This window comes from Rutilus rutilus (assembly GCF_951802725.1).
Source record: "Rutilus rutilus genome assembly, chromosome: 24".
In the NCBI taxonomy this organism is placed as follows: Eukaryota; Metazoa; Chordata; class Actinopteri; order Cypriniformes; family Leuciscidae; genus Rutilus; species Rutilus rutilus.
In genome coordinates, this window is record NC_140228.1 from 422,501 (window position 1) to 445,000 (window position 22,500).

Sequence of the window (22,500 nt, forward strand, 5' to 3'; positions counted from 1 at the left end):
ATGTTCAGATTTTTGTTCTAGAAATGTATGCAAATTAGTGAATAATTAGATAATTAGCAAATTAATTAGATAACGTCTCATTTGCATATTTAAACATAACATTTCAGAAAACTTGTAATGCAAAAAATGTTTGCAATTATTAATGTCATCAATCAACTGGTGAAGTATGGTGATATTTATCAGGTTAAGAAGAAGTCATTAACCAATATTATGTCATAAAGATTATGAATATCATATGAATTATTTACATTTGCAACTATTTAAGTTTATATTGGGGTCTGATGCCACCAGTGAGAATGTGTCTAATTTGCATTTATCTATACATAAATATAGTTTAAAATGTAATATTTCTTCCATGTCAGCCATCCATCCATCCATCCATCCATCCATCCATCCATCCATCCATCCGTCTATCCATCCATCCATCCATCCGTCTATCCATCCATCCATCCGTCTATCCATCCATCCATCCACCCATCCATCCATCTGTCTATCCATCCACCCACCCATCCATCCATCCATCCACCCATCCATCCATCCACCCATCCATCCACCCACCCATCCATCCATCCACCCACCCATCCACCCACCCACCCACCCACCCATCCACCCATCCATCCATCCATCCGTCTATCCATCCATCCATCCATCCGTCTATCCATCCATCCATCCACCCATCCACCCATCAATCCATCCGTCCACCCATCCATCCACCCATCCATCCATCCACCCACCCATCCATCCACCCACCCATCCATCCATCCATCCACCCACCCATCCATCCATCCACCCATCCATCCACCCATCCATCCGTCTATCCATCCATCCATCCATCCACCCATCCGTCTATCCATCCATCCATCCATCCATCCATCCGTCCGTCCGTCCACCCATCCAGCCGTCCATCCATCCACCCATCCATCCATCCATCCATCCACCCATCCATCCATCCGTCTATCCATCCACCCATCCATCCATCCACCCATCCGTCCATCCATCCATCCACCCATCCATCCGTCCACCCATCCGTCTATCCATCCATCCATCCATGCACCCATCCATCCATCCGTCCGTCCGTCTATCCATCCACCCATCCATCCATCCGTCTATCCATCCACCCATCCATCCATCCACCCATCCGTCCATCCATCCATCCATCCGTCCGTCCGTCCACCCATCCGTCCACCCATCCATCCATCCATCCATCCGTCCATCCGTCCGTCCGTCCACCCATCCATCCACCCATCCATCCATCCACCCACCCATCCATCCGTCTATCCATCCACCCATCCATCCATCCACCCATCCACCCACCCACCCATCCACCCATCCATCCATCCATCCATCCATCCACCCATCCATCCATCCACCCATCCATCCACCCATCCACCCATCCATCCACCCATCCATCCATCCATCCATCCACCCATCCACCCACCCATCCACCCATCCATCCGTCCACCCATCCACCCATCCATCCGTCCACCCATCCATCCATCCACCCATCCGTCTATCCATCCATCCATCCACCCATCCATCCATCCATCCACCCACCCGTCTATCCACCCATCCGTCTATCCATCCACCCACCCGTCTATCCACCCATCCATCCATCCATCCACCCACCCGTCTATCCACCCATCCATCCATCCATCCATCCACCCATCCGTCTATCCATCCATCCATCCACCCATCCATCCATCCATCCACCCACCCGTCTATCCACCCATCCGTCTATCCACCCACCCATCCATCCATCCACCCATCCATCCATCCGTCCACCCATCCACCCACCCATCCACCCATCCGTCTATCCATCCATCCACCCATCCATCCATCCACCCACCCATCCACCCATCCGTCTATCCATCCATCCATCCATCCATCCATCCACCCACCCACCCACCCATCCATCCACCCATCCGTCTATCCATCCATCCATCCACCCATCTACCCACCCATCCATCCATCCACCCATCCATCCATCCACCCACCCATCCGTCTATCCATCCACCCATCCACCCACCCATCCATCCATCCACCCATCCACCCACCCATCCATCCACCCACCCATCCACCCATCCATCCATCCACCCACCCACCCATCCGTCTATCCATCCATCCATCCACCCATCCACCCACCCATCCATCCACCCACCCATCCATCCACCCACCCACCCACCCACCCATATACCCACCCACCCATCCACCCACCCATCCGTCTATCCATCCATCCATCCATCCACCCATCCATCCATCCATCCACCCATCCACCCATCCGTCTATCCATCCATCCATCCACCCATCCACCCACCCATCCATCCACCCATCCACCCACCCATCCATCCACCCACCCACCCATATACCCACCCACCCATCCACCCACCCGTCTATCCATCCATCCATCCACCCACCCACCCACCCATCCATCCACCCACCCATCCGTCTATCCATCCATCCATCCATCCATCCATCCATCCACCCATCCACCCACCCATCCATCCACCCATCTATCCATCCATCCATCCATCCACCCATCCACCCATCCATCCATCCACCCATCCGTCTATCCATCCATCCATCCATCCACCCATCTATCCATCCATCCATCCATCCACCCATCCACCCACCCATCCATCCATCCATCCACCCATCCATCCGTCTATCCATCCATCCACCCACCCATCCATCCATCCACCCATCTATCCATCCATCCATCCATCCGTCTATCTATCTGTCTTTTCAGCTTTGATCATCCAATACTAAAGTGTTGTGACTGTAAGTCATTTTGTTTTCAGAAACAGAGTTGGTTTTCTTCCCTTTCTTTCATTCCCTGTAAATCCTGCTATAATCTTCCTCATATCCTTCACTCGCCGCATTCGGACTCCGAGGATCAGCGACCTTGGAAACTCTTCCTTTAATTAATGTGAAGGAAACCGAATCCATGGCAACAGGAATCCGACTGACGGATATGAACCCGGAGTCATTATGAGGAGCGTCAGGGATGTTTGGTGAGGAAAACGGCACACAAGTCCAATAAACAACAACACACACCTTCTGAGGGAGCTCAACACACACCTTCTGAGGGAGCTCAACACACACCTTCTGAGTGAGCACAACACACACCTTCTGAGTGAGCACAACACACACCTTCTGAGTGAGCACAACACACACCTTCTGAGTGAGCACAACACACACCTTTTGAGGGAGAACAACACACACCTTCTGAGTGAGCACAACACACACCTTCTGAGGGAGCACAACACACACCTTCTGAGGGAGAACAACACACACCTTCTGAGTGAGAACAACACACACCTTCTGAGTGAGCACAACACACACCTTCTGAGGGAGAACAACACACACCTTCTGAGGGAGAACAACACACACCTTCTGAGTGAGCACAACACACACCTTCTGAGTGAGCACAACACACACCTTCTGAGGGAGAACAACACACACCTTCTGAGTGAGCACAACACACACCTTCTGAGTGAGCACAACACACACCTTCTGAGTGAGCACAACACACACCTTCTAACAACACACACCTTCTGAGGGAGAACAACACACACCTTCTGAGGGAGAACAACACACACCTTCTGAGGGAGAACAACACACACCTTCTGAGTGAGCACAACACACACCTTCTGAGTGAGCACAACACACACCTTCTGAGTGAGCACAACACACACCTTCTGAGTGAGAACAACACACACCTTCTGAGTGAGCACAACACACACCTTCTGAGTGAGCACAACACACACCTTCTGAGGGAGAACAACACACACCTTCTGAGTGAGCACAACACACACCTTCTGAGTGAGCACAACACACACCTTCTGAGTGAGCACAACACACACCTTCTGAGGGAGAACAACACACACCTTCTGAGTGAGCACAACACACACCTTCTGAGGGAGAACAACACACACCTTCTGAGTGAGCACAACACACACCTTCTGAGTGAGCACAACACACACCTTCTAACAACACACACCTTCTGAGGGAGAACAACACACACCTTCTGAGGGAGAACAACACACACCTTCTGAGGGAGAACAACACACACCTTCTGAGTGAGCACAACACACACCTTCTGAGTGAGCACAACACAACACACACCTTCTGAGTGAGAACAACACACACCTTCTGAGTGAGCACAACACACACCTTCTGAGTGAGCACAACACACACCTTCTGAGTGAGCAAATCCAGCACTGAAACGCAACCGAACGCCAATTAGACCCTAAACCAGTGATCCTTCAGGTCACGTGACTGTTGACCAATCCCAGGCCACTGGGAAGCCGATCCTGAGACTGGGATTGATCTTCAGTGGTCCGGCTCGGGGAACCAGGCTTCAGTCCTGCTTTACCTGTGATATATGTGAACCTGGGCGTATTGATCAGTCTCTTGTGCTTTAAAAGATCTGGATTTATTCCCTCGCTCATAAACCTGTCCACGGACTGAGGCCTGAGGATCAGCGAGCGTTCGGGATAAGAACAGGGATTCTGGAGGCCCGAGGCTTTGATTATAGTGGGACACAAAGACCGTATATTTGGATTTAAAGAGTCTGACACTGAAACTGCCCTCTGGACGGACTCGCAGGATCAACAGATCCCAGGAAAACTAATAAACCAACAGAACCACACAAACATGACCAGGACACACAGGAAAAGGGGGATTCTCATTACTGTAATGTGGTCGTTACACAGAACTATGGGGGAAAGTGCTCTGAGGAAAACTGGTGTGTGCATAATGGGACATTTCCAATTTAAATAATAAATAAATAAATAGTATTTTAGATAGTGTTATTTTTTTAAATAAATCATTATTTTTATAAAATAATTAAGTACACACTAGAAAATGGCGTGAGCACAAAGTCACACATTATAAATTAAAAGGCTCTGATTATTTTAAAAATATTATTTTTTGTGCATGACAGTAATGAGAATTTAAAGGTAAAATGTGATTTAGAAAAATATATATTATTATATCAAATGAAGAACTCACTGGACAAATGCTGTAAGCAGAAAGTCATACAAATTTTCACTTTAAATAAGACTTGAAATAAAATAGAATATAAAATTGCATTATATACAGTCATGAGAAATTTTATAATAATTTATATATATATACATATATACTTTTTAAATATTAGACCTACTGGTTCTAAAACCAGGCCTCATTTTCTTTCTGTTTTGGAGTGAAATATGATCTGAGCGTTACATAAATATTCCACCAATAAAGACAAAACACTTGTTATTTCTGCAGAAGTTCATAAAAATGAACTTGGAATAAAACATCATAAACTGACAGAAACGATCATAAAAAGCCAATCGGGCAGTAAAGCAGCACGAGACGATCTTTACGAGGAGCGGGGGAAATCAAACAGGGATAAAGACTTCTTCAGCATCCCATACATCCCATAATGAAAGCTGCTTTCTGAGTCACACACACGAATCATCATCATCATCTTCATCATCATCAGTGCTGAGAAACACGACTCACCCTGCGTCTCAGTGTTCACACTATCCGTCCTAAACAGTGTGTGAGATTAGAATTAGTGTGTCCCAAAGTATAGTGTGTTGAAGAGAGTGTGTCGTAAGTCTATTCCCGGTGGATTTTCGAAGTGTGGATCCGTGCTCACTATAACAGCTGATATTACCCACAATCCACTTGGAGGAGGAACTACAAACACGAGTAAAAAGTGTTAAAAAACTACAAACATGGCGGATAGAGGTTTAGATAAAGGTTTGAGTGACTAATCAAAGTTCATCCTGATAGAAAAATATTTATTTAATGTTCTCCGTGTTATATTCCATCTGCAATAACAATGTGGACTTTTATAAAGATCCGTTTGACCATTAACATTTAAAAGCATCATTAACAATGCATTAATATGAGGAGAGTCAGCGCATGAAAGACCCGCGACTGCAGATCAACGTCTCTCTCCGACACTGAGGAAATAACATGTGGAGGATTTTAACTTTGACGAGATGATTGACAGGTCAGTTTACTGTGACGAGATGATTGACAGGTCAGATTACTGTGACGGAGAGCAACCGTTAAAGACATAACTGTATGATGTGATAGTGTTTCCCAAAGCTCGTCTACTCTTCTGACACACACTCAGAAGTATGCACTTTTCTTCCCAAAAAGAGTACATACTTCTAGGGCGTAGTATAAGATGTATAGTATAGTATAAGATGTATAGTATAAGAAGGCGGATTGAGACGCAGCGAGAGACTCTCGTGAGCGTCTGAAACAACAGAAGCAGAAAAACGGAGGACGAGAAGAGGCAGATCATGACACCCCGAGGGAAGAGAGAGAACAGGAGCGATTGTCTCCACAAATAGAGGAGAGCGGATGCTTTTCCATTACACTTGGCTTCGACGCAGCGGAGCAGAAAACACAAAAGCAGAGCAGCGCTTTACATGACACCGGTGTGTGTGTGTGTGTGTGTGTGTGTGGGCGACGGCAGGCCCGGCGTGGGAGACGGAAACACACCGAATCTGACAAACACTGATCCGTCACCAGCGACTCTATTGTGCCGTGAAGCAAAACACACACAAACACACACAAACACACACAAACACACACGCGTGCGTTTCAATCCCATCATTCACGATCAGAACCAACATCTGCGGTTTAATCTCGGATCAGCCTCGCATTCATATTCATATCACCATTCATATCACCATTCATATCTCCACGCTTAAGAGCATGTACAACACACGCTTCTATTTCCATCCGGCCTCTCAATCCGCGGATCACACCATCCCGATCCCGATCCCGGCGGCAGACGCACAGATCCGCAGATCTTCATTTTACTCAGTAAAAGAGTCTTGATTTAAGAACGTTTAGAAATTTGTACTGAAAACAAGACAAAAATAAAACACAAATTATAACGTGTTTCTGCAGGGAAGTCTATGATATTTGCTAATTAGGGCTAATCATTATTAATTCAACTATTTATTTGTTGAATTTCTAGCAAATACAGTCATATTGCAGTATGGGTTTTAGCCCTGTTATTTTAAATTCATTGTTTTATAATTTTAAAGATTTAGAATTATTGTTGCATGTTTGTAATTTTGTTAATAAATCGATGTAGTTTATTCTTTTTTTCGTTTAGTTTTAGTACATCAAGTTAAACTAAATTAAAATAAGAGTTTAAGTTTTATAATATTTAATTCTAACCCTTTTTCACATTTTAATGTATTTTTCTGGCAATATAGTTTTTGTTTTAAACTAAATGAAAATGAGCAGTTTAGTTTAGTTTTGATGGGTTTAGTGTACGATAATAACCCAGTTGTGGTCACTGCATCCCTCTTTTTTCCAGTTTTCACATATTTAGTATTTTACATTTTTATTTCAATTTTATTTAAAGTTGTAGAATTGTTTTAGTGTTTTTGTCAATGTTCTGAGTTATTGAGTATAGTTTTCAGAAAGCGTGATGTCTCTGCTCTTGAACTGGTCTGATCTCGCCTGAAGAACACTCGCCGGATCCTCTAATGTGTGAGAACACACACACACACTCGCCGGCGGGAAACACAACACACTCTTCTGGTCATTAACCACACGTGTGTTTCATTAAGAGCCGCCGGTGATGATTAGCGTGATCCGCTGACAGGAGATGATGCGCGATGGGTTTAATGGTTTTATCACCTGTCATCACCTGTGGACGTGGCTCTGAGTCTCACACACACACACACACACACACACTCTTCTGTCACCTGTCTGTCTACCTCCATTAAAACGCCCTCAGACAACAATAGGCTCTGAATGTTTTATTATAAAGCCGAGAGTGCTAAAACAGCGAGTGGTTTATTGATGTACTGATGCTGAAGTGCAGGAGCTTCCCATCATTCTTTCATCAGTCCATCCGTGCTTCTGCTGAAGCTCTGAGACTCAATAATGACTGTAATCAGACGGTCTCCAGTGATCATGTGACTGATTAAACCAGTTTAAACCAGTTTACACCGGACTGACAGACCCGCGTCGAACACTCCTGAAGTTTAGAGTAAAGGTTCTTCCACACTGACTCTACGAATGACTCCGTGTGTGTTTTCTCGTATTCGTCATTCGTGGCTCTGAACCGTCGAGCTGCTCGTTACGGATGCCAGAAACACAGAAAATCGAACCCGATCCGAATTTTCGGAGGCAGTGTGTAAACAGACTCAGTGTGTGAGGAGCTTAATGCAACACACACACACTACATCTACTGTTGCTTGCTGTAAACAAACACCACGCTTCACTCTGAAGCCCCTCCTCCTGAAAAGCACACTGTGCTCTGATTGGTCGGCTGGAGCAGTGTGTTGTGATTGGTTGAGTGTGTTTGGGGAAATGTCCCGCCCCTTTCCATAACCGCCAGTTTAACACACTACTGACTCACTCAAGCAGGCCCCGCCCCTTTATTCTGCGCATTAATTATTATAATGAGGAATATTGTGACGTGTTCCCGGAAGAAACTCGAGACTACAATAGAGGCGTTTCAGGAGTTCAGGAACACTGACTCTGATATAGAGAAGAGCTGGAGCTTCTCCAGGAGTTCAGGAACACTGACTCTGATATAGAGAAGAGCTGGAGCTTCTTCATGATCACACACTGAAGAGATGAAGATGATGATGATTACAGGAGTTCCTCTCTCTACTGAACTGAGGCTTTCTAAAGTGAGTTTAGAGTCTACATGTGCGTCTCGTCTCGTCTAACTCCCCGTGTTCTCGGACTCTAATGGAGGCTTTTAAAGCCCTCAGGAACAGAGTTACAGCAGAACTCAAGCGTTCTGAGCATTAGACGCCGGCTCGGAGAAAGTGCAGGTCCGATTCCACATCGTCTATATGAAGCGCTGAGTGTTTCCAACAACACTCACATTTACATTTATTCATTCTGCCGACGCTTTTATCTCCACACACACGCCGACCCGTGACCAGAGCGATCTGCTGAATTATGAATCATTATCATCACAAGTGCAGCTATAGCTGAGCCTCGCTCGCCGCTCGAGCCTGACAGTGAGACCATCTCCTGCTAAACACTGCTCGTTCCCGTACCGTCCTGAGATCCCACGCTTACACTAGCAGAAGCCTCGGATCGGGAAGACTGGCATGTTTTTAAAAGAAGTCTCTTTTGATTAAAAAAATAAATAAAAAAAGTAACATTGTTAAATATTATGACAATTTAAATTTTCTATGTGAATATACAGTAAAGTGTAATTTATTCCTGTGATCAAAGCTGAATGTTCAGCATCATTACTCCAGTCTTCAGTGTCACATGATCCTTCATAAATCACTCTAATATGATGATTTGATGATCAGGAGACATTTATGATTATTATCAGTGTTGAACACAGTTGTGTACATTTCCATTCATCAAAGAATCCTGAAACAGTTTTGGAATGTGAAAAATAACAAATCATTCTATAATTTACAGTAAAAAAACGTGAATTGACATTCCCACAATTCCCGGCGTGACACGTCCCATCTGATCTGAAATAACCGTTTCTTCATAGTTTTTTCTAATGGGTTATGAACATTAGGGGTTTATGTTACATTAATGTTGTGTATTACAAGATATTAGTACTTCAATATGCCGGTAAATTAACATTATATCAGATAATAAAATACGTTTTTTTTACTGTAAATTTAAGTTAAATCTGTAAAACCTCAAATGTTGCTCCCGTATATTTTACGTTAAATTGAGCAGATTTAGTTTACAGTGAGAGCAGAACGGCACACACCGACAACAGCTGCGATCTCAGATAAATGCGGTTCTTTTTACCTTTCTATTCATCAAAGAAGCCTGAAAAAAAATTTAAATAACGGTTTTCAAAATTGATAATCGTTTCTTGATCATCAAATCATCATATCAGAGTGATGTGTGAAGGATCATGTGACACTGAAGACTGGAGTAATGATGCTGAACATCAGCTTTGATCACAGGAATAAATTACACTTTACTGTATATTCACATAGAGAACAGCTGATTTACACTGGAATAATATTTGACTAAATTACTGTTTTTGGGGTATTTTTAATCACATAACCACAGCTTTGGTGAGCAGAAGAGACTTCTTATAAAACATTAAAAATCATACCGATCCCAAACTTTTGACAGGAAGTGTATTTAGAATAATTTTTAAAACATCAAGTTTCCAAACGCTTCTCATTATAATATCATGAGATGATGATCATAAAGTGAGTAAATAATAACGCACCTTCTGTGTTGGACATGTACAGTATAACACAATTCTTCTACTCCAGCTAAATAACTTTTATAAAGTAGCAAAGTTAAATTACACAATGAAAGGCTGTGAACTATATCAAAATGTATATTTCTGTATGTTTTTATTGTATGTTTTAGTCTAGTTCTAGATTTCCTGTAATGTTTTTATAATTCATTTGTTTGTTTTATTTAATTGTTTTAATGTTCAGGCAAATGGCAATAAGTATATTCAGTAAAAGGCTGATAACACTGACCTGACGGGCGCTCCACGACTCCGGGCCGGCTTCAGCAGAACCGTCACTGTGCTGTCGCTCTGGTTCAGCGGAGTCTCCTGGTCATATCCCGGCATACGCGGAGCTGTTTATGAGTGACAGATGACATATGAGCACACACACACACACACACACACACACACACACACACACACACTCAGAAATAACCCAAACGGCTCGTACGTGAGATCTTGGTGGTGAACTGCGTGATGACGGGCGGCCCGTAGCCCTTCACGGTGCTGGCTCTGATGGTGAAGGAGTACGTGGATCCGGGATACAGACCCAGGAACACGTGCGACGTCTCGTTGCTGGACTTCAGGACCTTCCCGCTCTGATTGGTCAAGATGAACTCGGGGTCGAAGGAGCTGACGGCCTTGTAGAAGATCTGACCACACAAACACAACATGTTAGAGGATCCGGTTACACGACAGAAGCTCCGCCCACGGTGACGTCCCATTGGCCCACGGTCCCGCTGGGTATTATCATTACGAATATTTAACATCTAATCAAAACTGACTCCATTTTCTTTCTTTCTTCATGTCTTACTGTGAACGATTCATCGGTAATGTGAACATTTCAGTATTTTCAACATTTTTGTGGACAGTATTATAGAATTTCACCAGTTTTACAGCACAACAAAAGCTTGAGGATTCAAAATATTAAAATTTGAGGGTTTAAAAGTCAATTGTTTAAGACATACATTTTAGTTTTGTAACTTGTAGTGTGAAACTAAATTATTAATATCATTTTATTTTATTTTACACTACAACAATAATATATTTGTGTCTTAATTTTTATAATTAGAGTTAAAACAATAATAATGACAATAATAATAAATATTATAAAAATAAATAAATGAATAAATAGAGATATAATTATATTAAAAATCTTTGTATTAATGATAATAATAATAATTCATTTGCTCATTTATTTGAATAATAATAATAAAAAATTTATAAATAAATATAATAAATTAATACAGGAAATAATAGTAAATAAAAATTAAGAAATATTATTATTATATGTATAATTTTATTATTATTATTATTAATAATAATAATACTAATATTTAATGCATTCATTTTTTTTACAATCATTATTATTATTAGTAGTAATAATAAGACACATTTTAAATATATTTATACATAAATTAATAATAATAATAATAATATAAACAATAAATAAAATAAATACATAAATAATAATAATTATTATTATTATTCCATTTGGCTCCTAGTGAATGCAGTGTGAGTGGGACTGAGTCGACTTTAAAGTCCAGCTACAAATTCAGAATAAAAAACACTAACTTAAAAAAAAAAATTCTAATATCCCACATGTTTACTTGCATGTCAAGTGACCATTACCCATCATCAGAGAACCATGAACATATAAATGTGTTTGATAATTGAAATATCACCTTAAATCTCAGGGGTATTTCTAGTGAATACTGAAGTGTGAGTCGCTGGTTTGGCGAAGGCTTGTCTAAAGCTCTCCTCAACAACACAAGAGTCAGAGCCGTGGTCATAATTCTCCTGGATGATGCAGGAAGCGCTTCTGAATATAATCTTTCATTATGATGGAGGAGAGCAGACGGGGAGCTGCACTTTTGTTCTCTTTCATTCTCTTCTGGAGACGAGACGCCCCGCGCTTCTAATATAACTTAATGAAAAGTGGCTGAGGGGCTTCATTTGAATAAATCATTCAGTTGCTAATGAGCGGCCCGGCTAATGCCACTCCATCCTGATTCCCGTTCAAGGCCACAGAGGGATCGGGATCGCACTCATCAGCTGTGGAACACCCAGTGGCTCTGAGACAGGTAGATGGAGAAACCTTGACGGATCTCACAGCCAAACCGCCTCAGCATATCAACATCACAGGGAATATTCCTGATCAACAACACATGAATTATGCATGCGTCTTTATTCTGGACGAGCAGAAACACAATACAACTTATTCCTCCTCAACAACCATAATGCATCAGCTAGTGCAAGAGCTGCACCTGTACAAGTCCAGAATTCACCATGTTTACATGTGAAGCGTTGCTGTTTCTGAACGGTACTTTCAAACACTCGTCTACCATTGGCTGGCCAAACAGATAGCCCCGCCCCAAACGCACACTATTGGTTGAGACAGGGGTTTCAAACGGTCAGTGCTGGCGGTCCATGGAAGAGTTTAGAGAAAATCAGCATAAAAAATAAATAAATAAAAAATGGGTTCAAATAAATAAATAAATAAAAAATAATAATAATTTGATTTTTTTTTTTAAATGACATTAATATAATAGAAACCTTAAAGTGCGCTATCATGCTGTTTTAAAGGCTCCTAATGCTGTTTCTGAGTCTCCTACAACAGATTCACAAAAAAACACTTTAATCTTCAGCGTCAGCTCTTTCCTCTCAGTGTCTGAAACGCTTCTAAGCTCCGCCTCTCTGAGAGCTGCTCTGCTCTGATTGGTCAGAAAGCAAACGCTCATTATCATATCTGAATCTCAGCTCTTGATCACAGTGATACGAACAGTGACGATGGCGTGGGTTTCACCGTATCGATCTCAGAAAACAGCGTCTTCTCCACACGAACAACACGAACCAAACTCTTCCAGTCTCAGATACACTACAGTGTTTGAGGGCGGGGCTAAGAGACGCTGCTCAGCCAATCAACACCAGAGGCGGGCATTATGCTAATTAGTTACACTGTTACATTGTAACAGGAAGTGAGACTGAATTACTGACGGCTCGTTTCAGTTCAGAATCACTTCTTTCTTTTATCTGCACTTAAAACTTTGCAAACTTTTACATTCAGAAACCGCTTTATTACACATGAAAGATAATGTCCAGAAAATACACAACAGGAGCACTTTACACATGGATGATAAAGGTCTGACCCCAGAACAGCACATCTACTGTGATCCCAGTCCTGCTCATCATTACTGTGTTTCTGAGCAAAGCACTTTACCCAGAATGCTCTGGGGCGACACTGTGCCGAATGACAAGCAGCAGAAGCTCACGAGTGTGACAGAACACACACCTCCATCACACACACACACACACACACACACACACACACACACACACACACACACACACACACACACGTGTCCTGAAGACTCTAATGAGGCAGAACGCTCCGGTTCGGTCCCGTTCCCTTCGGATCAGAGCCTGACACTTCCTTAAAGCCCAGCGATGACAGAGTGTAATTTCATTACAGGAACGTGACAGCTTAATTGCTCGAATTTCCACAAATGAAGTTCTGCAACAATGAGTCTTTTGAGCGGCGCATTGTTCAGTTTCTCGGCACAGAATGAGTCACACTTCTGAAATAATCACAGAACCGACACACAATGTCCCGGCGCTCACAACACACACCGTGAGCTTCAGCGACGCACACACACACACACACACACACACCGTGAGCTTCAGCGACGCACACACACACACACACACACACACCGTGAGCTTCAGCGACGCACACACACACACACACCGTGAGCTTCAGCGACGCACACACACACACACCGTGAGCTTCAGCGACGCACACACACACACACACACCGTGAGCTTCAGCGACGCACACACACACACACACACCGTGAGCTTCAGCGACGCGCACACACACACACCGTGAGCTTCAGCGACGCACACACACACACACACACCGTGAGCTTCAGCGACGCACACACACACACCGTGAGCTTCAGCGACGCACACACACACACCGTGAGCTTCAGCGACGCACACACACACACACACACCGTGAGCTTCAGCGACGCGCACACACACACACACACCGTGAGCTTCAGCGACGCACACACACACACACACACCGTGAGCTTCAGCGACGCACACACACACACACACACCGTGAGCTTCAGCGACGCACACACACACACACACACCGTGAGCTTCAGCGACGCACACACACACACCGTGAGCTTCAGCGACGCACACACACACACACACACACACACACACCGTGAGCTTCAGCGACGCACACACACACACACACACACACACACACACACACACACACTGTGAGCTTCAGCGACGCACACACACACACCGTGAGCTTCAGCGACGCACACACACACACACACACACACACACCGTGAGCTTCAGCGACGCACACACACACACACACACACACACACACACCGTGAGCTTCAGCGACGCACACACACACACACACACACACACACACCGTGAGCTTCAGCGACGCACACACACACCGGGATCCGACAGAGGAATTGGCGCAGTTTCACAATAAATATTAGGAAGTTAAATTTTACTTAAAAAAATGTTTTTTTTTGGAGCATTAAGATGTTTTGTATTGTGACTTTTTAAAATATTTTAATGAAAATGAGTTTTTAGCATTACAGGAATGACAATTTGGGGGCGAAATGCTAATCTTTCTCTTTTTTTAATGCACAACATAATTTGTATTTTGAAATCAAATTTGACCCATATATATATATTTGTGTGAAATTCATCTTTATGGGAAAAAACCCGTCTATAATGCGACACATTAAAAATAAAGCGAGGGTGTCGAGTTACAGTCAAGATATTTTAAGGCATGACGAAGGAAAAAACGCTTAAATAATATAGTTTTAAGAGATAAAATGATGGACTACAGGGGGACTTTAAATATAGTTCAATCTTCTCAGTTAAAAGATTAAGCAAATTATCAAAGTTTGATATAATGTTGTTCAATTTTCCGATCAAAGATGAAACATTTCTACATGATTTGTCTCATTTAATGAGCCTTTCCCAGGTTTGGACTCTCTGACTATCTTCACAATCGCAGCCGGATCATGAATCCTGTTGTTTCCCGTAATGGAAACATGTTTCCTCTCGCCTGTGATTTTCCCACATTCCCGTGAGTCCATCGCTCCGGTATGTGCTCTGTTTGTTATTCCAGTGCCCTACAAATCCAGGAGTCTTTCACTGAAACACTGAAACAACGGAAAACAAGAGCTCAGCGTTTGCTCTTCCACAGACGGCAGTCGTCATCGAGAGCGAGCCGAGAGAGACAGAACATTCACTCCGACTCCTTCAACATGCATTAGCACACTTTACTCGCTTTAGTTTAGAAAGTGGTACTAAAATATGAGCAGAACTCAGTTGATATTTGACTGGTTTTGTCCGTCCTTCTGTTAGACTGTCTCACACATGAGTTATGTTGAATATCTGTCAGCTGTTAAATTTAACTACACAATTAGATAATACCAGTTTAGCTCAACCAATCACCAAGCAATGCTTCATTGTGTTCAGTCTGTGTGTAAAAAGAGCATTAGCAATTAAAGACAAAACACTTCAGCAGAACATGATCAGCTCAAAGTGTCCCAATCATTTTAGTCTCAGTATGAAGAGTTATTGGGTATAATATGTCACAGTTTACTTTATTCTGCTCTCCTCACTTACAGAAGTGAGCTATAGTGTCCTGATCACACTAGTGACACATATCAAAGATGATCTCTGGTGTCTGAATGATGTTTGGACTGTATGAAAGCGTTTGTGGATCCGCTGATCATCATGAGTTCAGATCTGAGATGTGGAAGAGATTCCTGAGGCTCTTTAGTTTTACTGGAATCTCTCCTGACGGGAACATGCTCGTTCGCTCAGATCTAAAGGTTATTAGTCTAGATTTATGAGTCATTAAGAGCGCGTGGTGAGGGTTAGGGTTAGGGTTAGGGTTAGGGTTAGGGATGAAGGAGACGCACCTCGTACTGCTTGATGATCCCGAAGGTCTGAAGAGGCTCTCTCCATCGGAGGCCGATCTTCTCCTCAAACGTGTTTCCTTGGATGGACTCCAACGGGACGGCGCTGGGAACTGCAATAAACAAAACACTGAGCGATCACAGACACATATTGATTTGAAGAGACACTGACTTATTTTAAATCAATATTCTCTTGTATTCAATAAAGAACTTGTTTTCCAAACGCCTGAAAGCATGAGAAGATCATTCATCTGTTCAGCACTTCAGAACACCAAGGCCTCCTCTAACCCTCGACCTCCAACATCTCCAGACTCAAACTCGCTTCGAAACGTTCCTCGTGAAACATGCCGTTTAATACTCGCTATTGTGCAGTAAAACAACACACACTTAACACCGAAACCTGACTCAAACGAGCCATTCATGATGTAAAAGGAACGACCTCGTCCCTGGTGAACTTTGAGTTTTCAATGGCTTTATTAAACTTATCCAAACTAGTTCAACTAGAATCATGTCCAATCATAAATAAAAAGGTTTTATAAAAGATGTTTATCATATGAACTCGTAATATAACTTCATCTCCATGTGAAGCAACACTCGCAGATCCTCACCGCAACCGCCAAAAAGTTTGGTTTAGCTTGAAGAAATTATGACAGAAATATATTACTATTGTACAGTAGAATGTGCTTCTCAAAATAATATACTTCTTTTTTTGTTTTAATTTTAACAGTAAATCATAAATCCAGAAGAAAAAAACCCAGACGGCACAATTTCTGAAAAATGAAAACATTTCATAAGGCCTTTTTACAGTAAAAAAATCAGTTATTTTTTTATGAATTCAACTGATTTGAATTGACATGATTTTCGATTATTAAAATTTAAGCAAACTATTCATATCATTCACTATTCAGATTCATATCAGGAAAATTAAACCATAACAGAAATTGGGAAAACTAAAATGGAATTTAAGAAACAAAAAAAGATGTTTTATAGGGTCATACAATTTTTTTTGTTAAACTTTTAATAACTGTTGTTATACTTCTTAAGTTTTTAGACTTAATTAGACATGATTTTTTATAAAAAAAAAACAAAAAAAACATTTACCAAATATAATAGAACGAAGACAACTTAAAACATGGAATTTGGGGAAAATTAAACCATTAATAAGCTAGAAAATAAAAAATGACAGTAAAAATATAAAACAAATTATAAATAATTAAGGTGTTAATGTTTAATGAATTCAATTGATAAGACATGATTTTGATTAATAAAAATGTAAGTTAAATATAAAAAAAATCTAGAAAGATTTAAACAGAACACACAGAATTTGGGGAAAAATGTAAAATTTCATAGGGCCCTAAAATGCTATATATAATATATAATAAATTGTTGTTAAATTGTGTAAGTTTCATGATTTCAATGAATTAGACATGTTTTTTGAACACAATCAAGCAGAATAATGTACTTTGGATGTGGTAAGAGAGAGAGTTGTACCGTCCTCGTCGGTCAGCACGTCGAGCTCGTCGCTCTCCTTCACGCCCTCGCGGTTGCGCAGGAGCAGTCGGATGCTAACGTTGGTGTACGGCGGGAGGCTTCGGATGGTGTGTTGCGGCGACACACTCAGCGTATCGTAACACACCTCCTCGCGCGTCTCCTCTTTAGCGCTAGCCGTGTAGCGGTACTGCACCGTCAGGTTGTAGCTGTAGCAGCGCGTCACGTTGTATCCGAACGGCTCCCAGCGGATCGTGAACTGCCTGGATTTGATGTCCACGACCTGGAGTCTCCGAGGCCCGTGCATGGGATCTGAAACGGGAGCGTTGCGTTTAATAAAAGCATCCAAATACAAGAAATACAAGTACAGCAAAAATCAGATTAATCATCTGTTCTCTATGTGAATATACAGTAAAGTGTAATTTATTCCTGTGATCAAAGCTGAACGTTCAGCATCATTACTCCAGTCTTCAGTGTCACATGATCCTTCACACATCACTCTAATATGATGATTGGATGATCAAGAGACATTTATGATTATTATCAGTGTTGGAAACAGTTGTGCTGCTTTTATTAAATATACGGATGCCCTCGAGTCTTGGAGTCCCGCATGACATCTGAGCGACGGAACAGCAGAAAGGACTGCAGCGAAAGCATCAAATCTTCTGAATGCAAGAATAACAACACTGATATCAGACTCAGAATGACATACAACTGCTTTCTAATAAATAAATGGGATCTGAAAGATGCAACAGGGGAAATCACTGCATTTTGGTTAAAAATAAATATTAAGAAATGATGAAAGGAGTGATTTTAGGAGTGACAGTCTTTTCATGACAATGAGTTTTTATATGAATGAGAATTAGATTTTTTTTTGCATTCAATAATGGAAAAACCCCTTATTTCTTTCCCTTTAGATTCCGCCATCATACATGATCCACTGGTGTTTCTGTGAGATTCCCTCAGTAATGTTGCTGGTAACAGAATAAAACCTGTTTCCTAAAGCGTCTGTAAATCAGAGCAGATCTGACGCGTTTCCTCCAGACTGGCTCAAAGCCTCGACTCCCGCAGGAACACCGGCTCTGGTAATGGGATCAATTTCCATTCCGGGCTCAATTTGAGCACCATTTCTGTGGGATTTGGCTCTACAGCTCTCGTGTTCACGATCCGAAGGCAATCTGATGTTCCTGATGAGGAACGGAGGAGCTTAACCTGCTTCTCTCCCACTCCAGACGATCCGACCACACACACACACACACACACACACACACAGCATGAGCTGTAAAGCACAGGGAAATGAAGCGAGCGCTTATCTTTATTCTGTGCATGTGTGGCTGAAGATTAAAACAAGGGTTTGGAAACAGCGTTTAATCAGAAGCCGTGTAAGGAACCACTAGAGAAGCGAGTTTAACAGACTCACGGCTCACATTAATCATTAAAGCAGGCTCAAACGAAGCCTCTCCATTACTCAAGCTCACCTTCAACAAGACCACCAGCTGAAGAACACTGTGCTAATGTACAAATGTATGTTTTATCCCTTTCAAATCTCCATTTTCCTGAGGGAAACGTTCATCTTTAACGAGCCTGAGATCTAATCATAATGTGATATCCCGATCACGTCGCTCTCTCTTCACAGTTAGGTGATGGATTCATTAAAAGCAGATTGAGATTTTGTACACAATACGCTCATATTCATCATAACCGCATGAGACGTGAGCGCTGCTCGTTTCTCCGGCATCCTCTGCGAGAGTGAGCCATTTCATCCGAACAATGGGAGTAAAAGCGTTCTGATCACACAATAACCGGAGCGCCGGATCCTTGGACTCACGGCCGCCTCATCCCAGACTGAAGACGAGAGCCGACAGCGGTCTGAAGCAGAGCATTGTGGGATACGCTCGGCTGAGGACATACATCACATTTATTATTTATACCAAATAAACACAGAATTCCCTGTAATGCACATTTAAAAAATTGAAATTAAATATTAATTTGAGTGTAAATTGTTCTATACACACTTATTACTACTGTACTACTAATACTGTGAAATATTATTACAATATTTTCTATGTGAAATTATAGTAAAGTGTAATTTATTCCAAGCTGAATGTTCAGCATCATTACTCCCGTCTTCAGTGTCACATGACCCTTCACAAATCACTCTAATATGATGATTTGATGCTCGTTTATGATTATTCGTGTATCTGAAACAGAAGCGTTCGTGAGGTTATGAGTGTGTCGCTGTTCTGCCGCACACAATAACCCAGCGCTTCCCGCAGCGCTCTCTCTTTCCCTCTGGAGTGTGACTGTGGATGAAAGGATTCGAGAGCGAGAACAATCGGAGCACTTCGGCGCTGTGCTATTGTAAAATATCCGAATTTAAAACTTTTAAATGAGAGCTTGATATTCTGCAAAGAAGGAAACCTATGATTTTCTCTTTCACTTCCATCTCGGCTGTTGCTGAAAGCGGCGAGAGAGAGAGAGAGAGAGAGAGAGAGAGAGAGAGAGATGGTGAGATGAAATGGCCGGATCGAGGACTGATTGAGAGAGAAGTGCTGCCTTAACAGAGGAGGAATGAAACCCTGCTGATCCTGAAAGGGAATAATGAGACTCCGAGCATTAGAGCCGAGAGAGAGAGAGAGAGAGAGAGAGAGAGAGAGAGAGAGAGAGAGAGAGAGAGAGAGAGAGAGAGAGAGAGAGAGAGAGAGAGAGAGAGAGGAGAGAGAGGAGAGAGAGAGAGAGAGAGGAGAGAGAGAGAGAGAGAGGGAGAGAGAGCACCAGGGCCTTTCCATCTCAACACAATCCTGTCATCAATAGAGATTTTCACTTATTCACACCATTATGATTGACTTATGGTGACATATTATGCCTCTTACATCACCATATGTAATATAAATCTATGGCGTCTCCAGAATATGTCTGTAAAATTTCAGCTCAAAATATCAGATCATTTATTACAGCTTATCAAATTTGCCCCTTTTTGGGTGTGAGCAAAAACTCGCAGTTTTTGTGTGTGTCCCTTTAAATGCAAATGAGCTTTAGCTCCGCCTCCGTTCAGAAGAGGGCGGAGTCTTTACACGAGCTTCAGAAACTCCAGCAATAACAGAACAGGCCAATCTCACTCATCCAGAATCCCAGAATCACCAGTAGCGAGTGCAGCCTTACGGAGAGACTCAGGAAGAGCTTCTGAATGTTAGTGGAGACATTTGTGTAGTTGTTGTGGAGTTACATTGATCATCTCATCATCATGTTGAACTTCTCCACAAGTGTCCACAGTTCCTGAGGTGTTTATAAGACAGCGGTGACATGTTCTGGTCAATAGTGTTCAGGGCTCGTCTGTGCTCAACCACAGAACAGTTTCAGGCTTTGCTGGATCTTCATCATTGCGTTAGAACTGGTCTCTGCTGTCGCTTGTGGAACCAAATGTCGGCTGGTGTGTGTAAACGTGCAGATTAAGGGCCGGTAATATTATAATAAGATCCTCTTCATCTGATGGGAATATTTTTGACATGCTTGCAGAGAAAGGCTTATAAAACACAGTTACTGGGTTTCACTGTTCACGTTTTCTGGGTTGTTAGAAGCACAGATTATAGCACTGAAACACGGGAAAAGGTCTTATATTTTCATGATATTCTGCAAAAATAAAAACCATGAGGCATTTTGGGAAAATCTTGCTATTGTGAGTGTATAATGATATGCGTGAGTTAAAGCTTGATTTAAACACCAGATCCTGAACGAGCAGCTCGACCTTTCCGTCAGGAATCGACGAACGCCTCCGTGAATCTGCGGAACAAAAGCCCGTTCTACATTCTTCATATCTGACTAACCCTACTACTGGAAACACCACACTTCATCAGTGTGATTCATACTAAATAAAAGTTGTGTACTATGGCTATGTTAACAGTATTGTGAATGATTGTAACTTGTCGTTTGTTGTTTATATTTCCCTGTAAACTATAAGACGTTATCTGAGTCTCTCAGCGCCTCTGCCCTCCACACTCCGCTTTAACTCATCGATCCCTGCTGACATTCACTGAAATACTATTAACAATCTATCGATTAACCCGAGCGGAGAGGAAAACTCCAGCCGACAAATCACTCTTATTCTCACACACACACACACACACACACACACACACACACACACACACACACACACACACACACACACACACACACACACACACACACACACTGTGTTTATGTGCTGATAAAGCAGACAGTTCTTGTGTTTCACTCACACTATAAACAACATAACCCCGAGCAGACTGAGAGAGAGAGATAAGACACACACACACACACACACACACACAGACAGACACACAGACAGACGCACACACACACAGACACACACACACACACACACACACACACACACACTTTATAAATAAGCCACATATTTGAAGTTTATACATCTGCATTCTCCCCTCAGAAATTATATTGTGTGGCGTTAGTAAAGTTCTGGTGGTGTTCCTCCTGTTCCTCCTGTTCCTCCAGTTCCTCCTGTTCCTCCTGTTCCTCCAGTTCCTCCTGTTCCTCCTGTTCCTCCAGTTCCTCCTGTTCCTCCTGTTCCTCCGTCCTCGACTCGCTGAGAGAGACGCTGCTTCCATTAATCTTCATATAACGGTGAGTTAGTTTGGATGTTTCAGCTCTTCCTGAAGGATCAGCGCCGGTTTGGATGTTTCAGCTCTTCCTGAAGGATCAGCGCCGGTTTGGATGTTTCAGCTCTTCCTGAAGGATCAGCGCCGGTTTGGATGTTTCAACTCTTCCTGAAGGATCAGCGCCGGTTTGGATGTTTCAGCTCTTCCTGAA

At 42.6% G+C, this 22,500-nt stretch overlaps 1 protein-coding gene across 11 annotated transcripts in view; it reads right to left on the bottom strand.

Moving 5' to 3' along the window:
* The window catches only part of ptprma (protein tyrosine phosphatase receptor type Ma), a 230,629-nt gene that overhangs the window by 95,391 nt on the left and 112,738 nt on the right, over positions 1–22,500 (bottom strand). For all 11 annotated transcript variants that reach the window (XM_084398290.1, XM_084398287.1, XM_084398288.1 and 8 more), the window contains exons 8-11: positions 17,695–18,003; positions 16,207–16,316; positions 10,677–10,878; positions 10,476–10,578 (exon numbers count right to left, since the gene is read on the bottom strand). In XM_084398290.1, the coding sequence (XP_084254416.1) occupies positions 10,476–10,578; positions 10,677–10,878; positions 16,207–16,316; positions 17,695–18,003 (724 nt within the window). The remainder of the gene's footprint in view (positions 1–10,475; positions 10,579–10,676; positions 10,879–16,206; positions 16,317–17,694; positions 18,004–22,500) is intronic.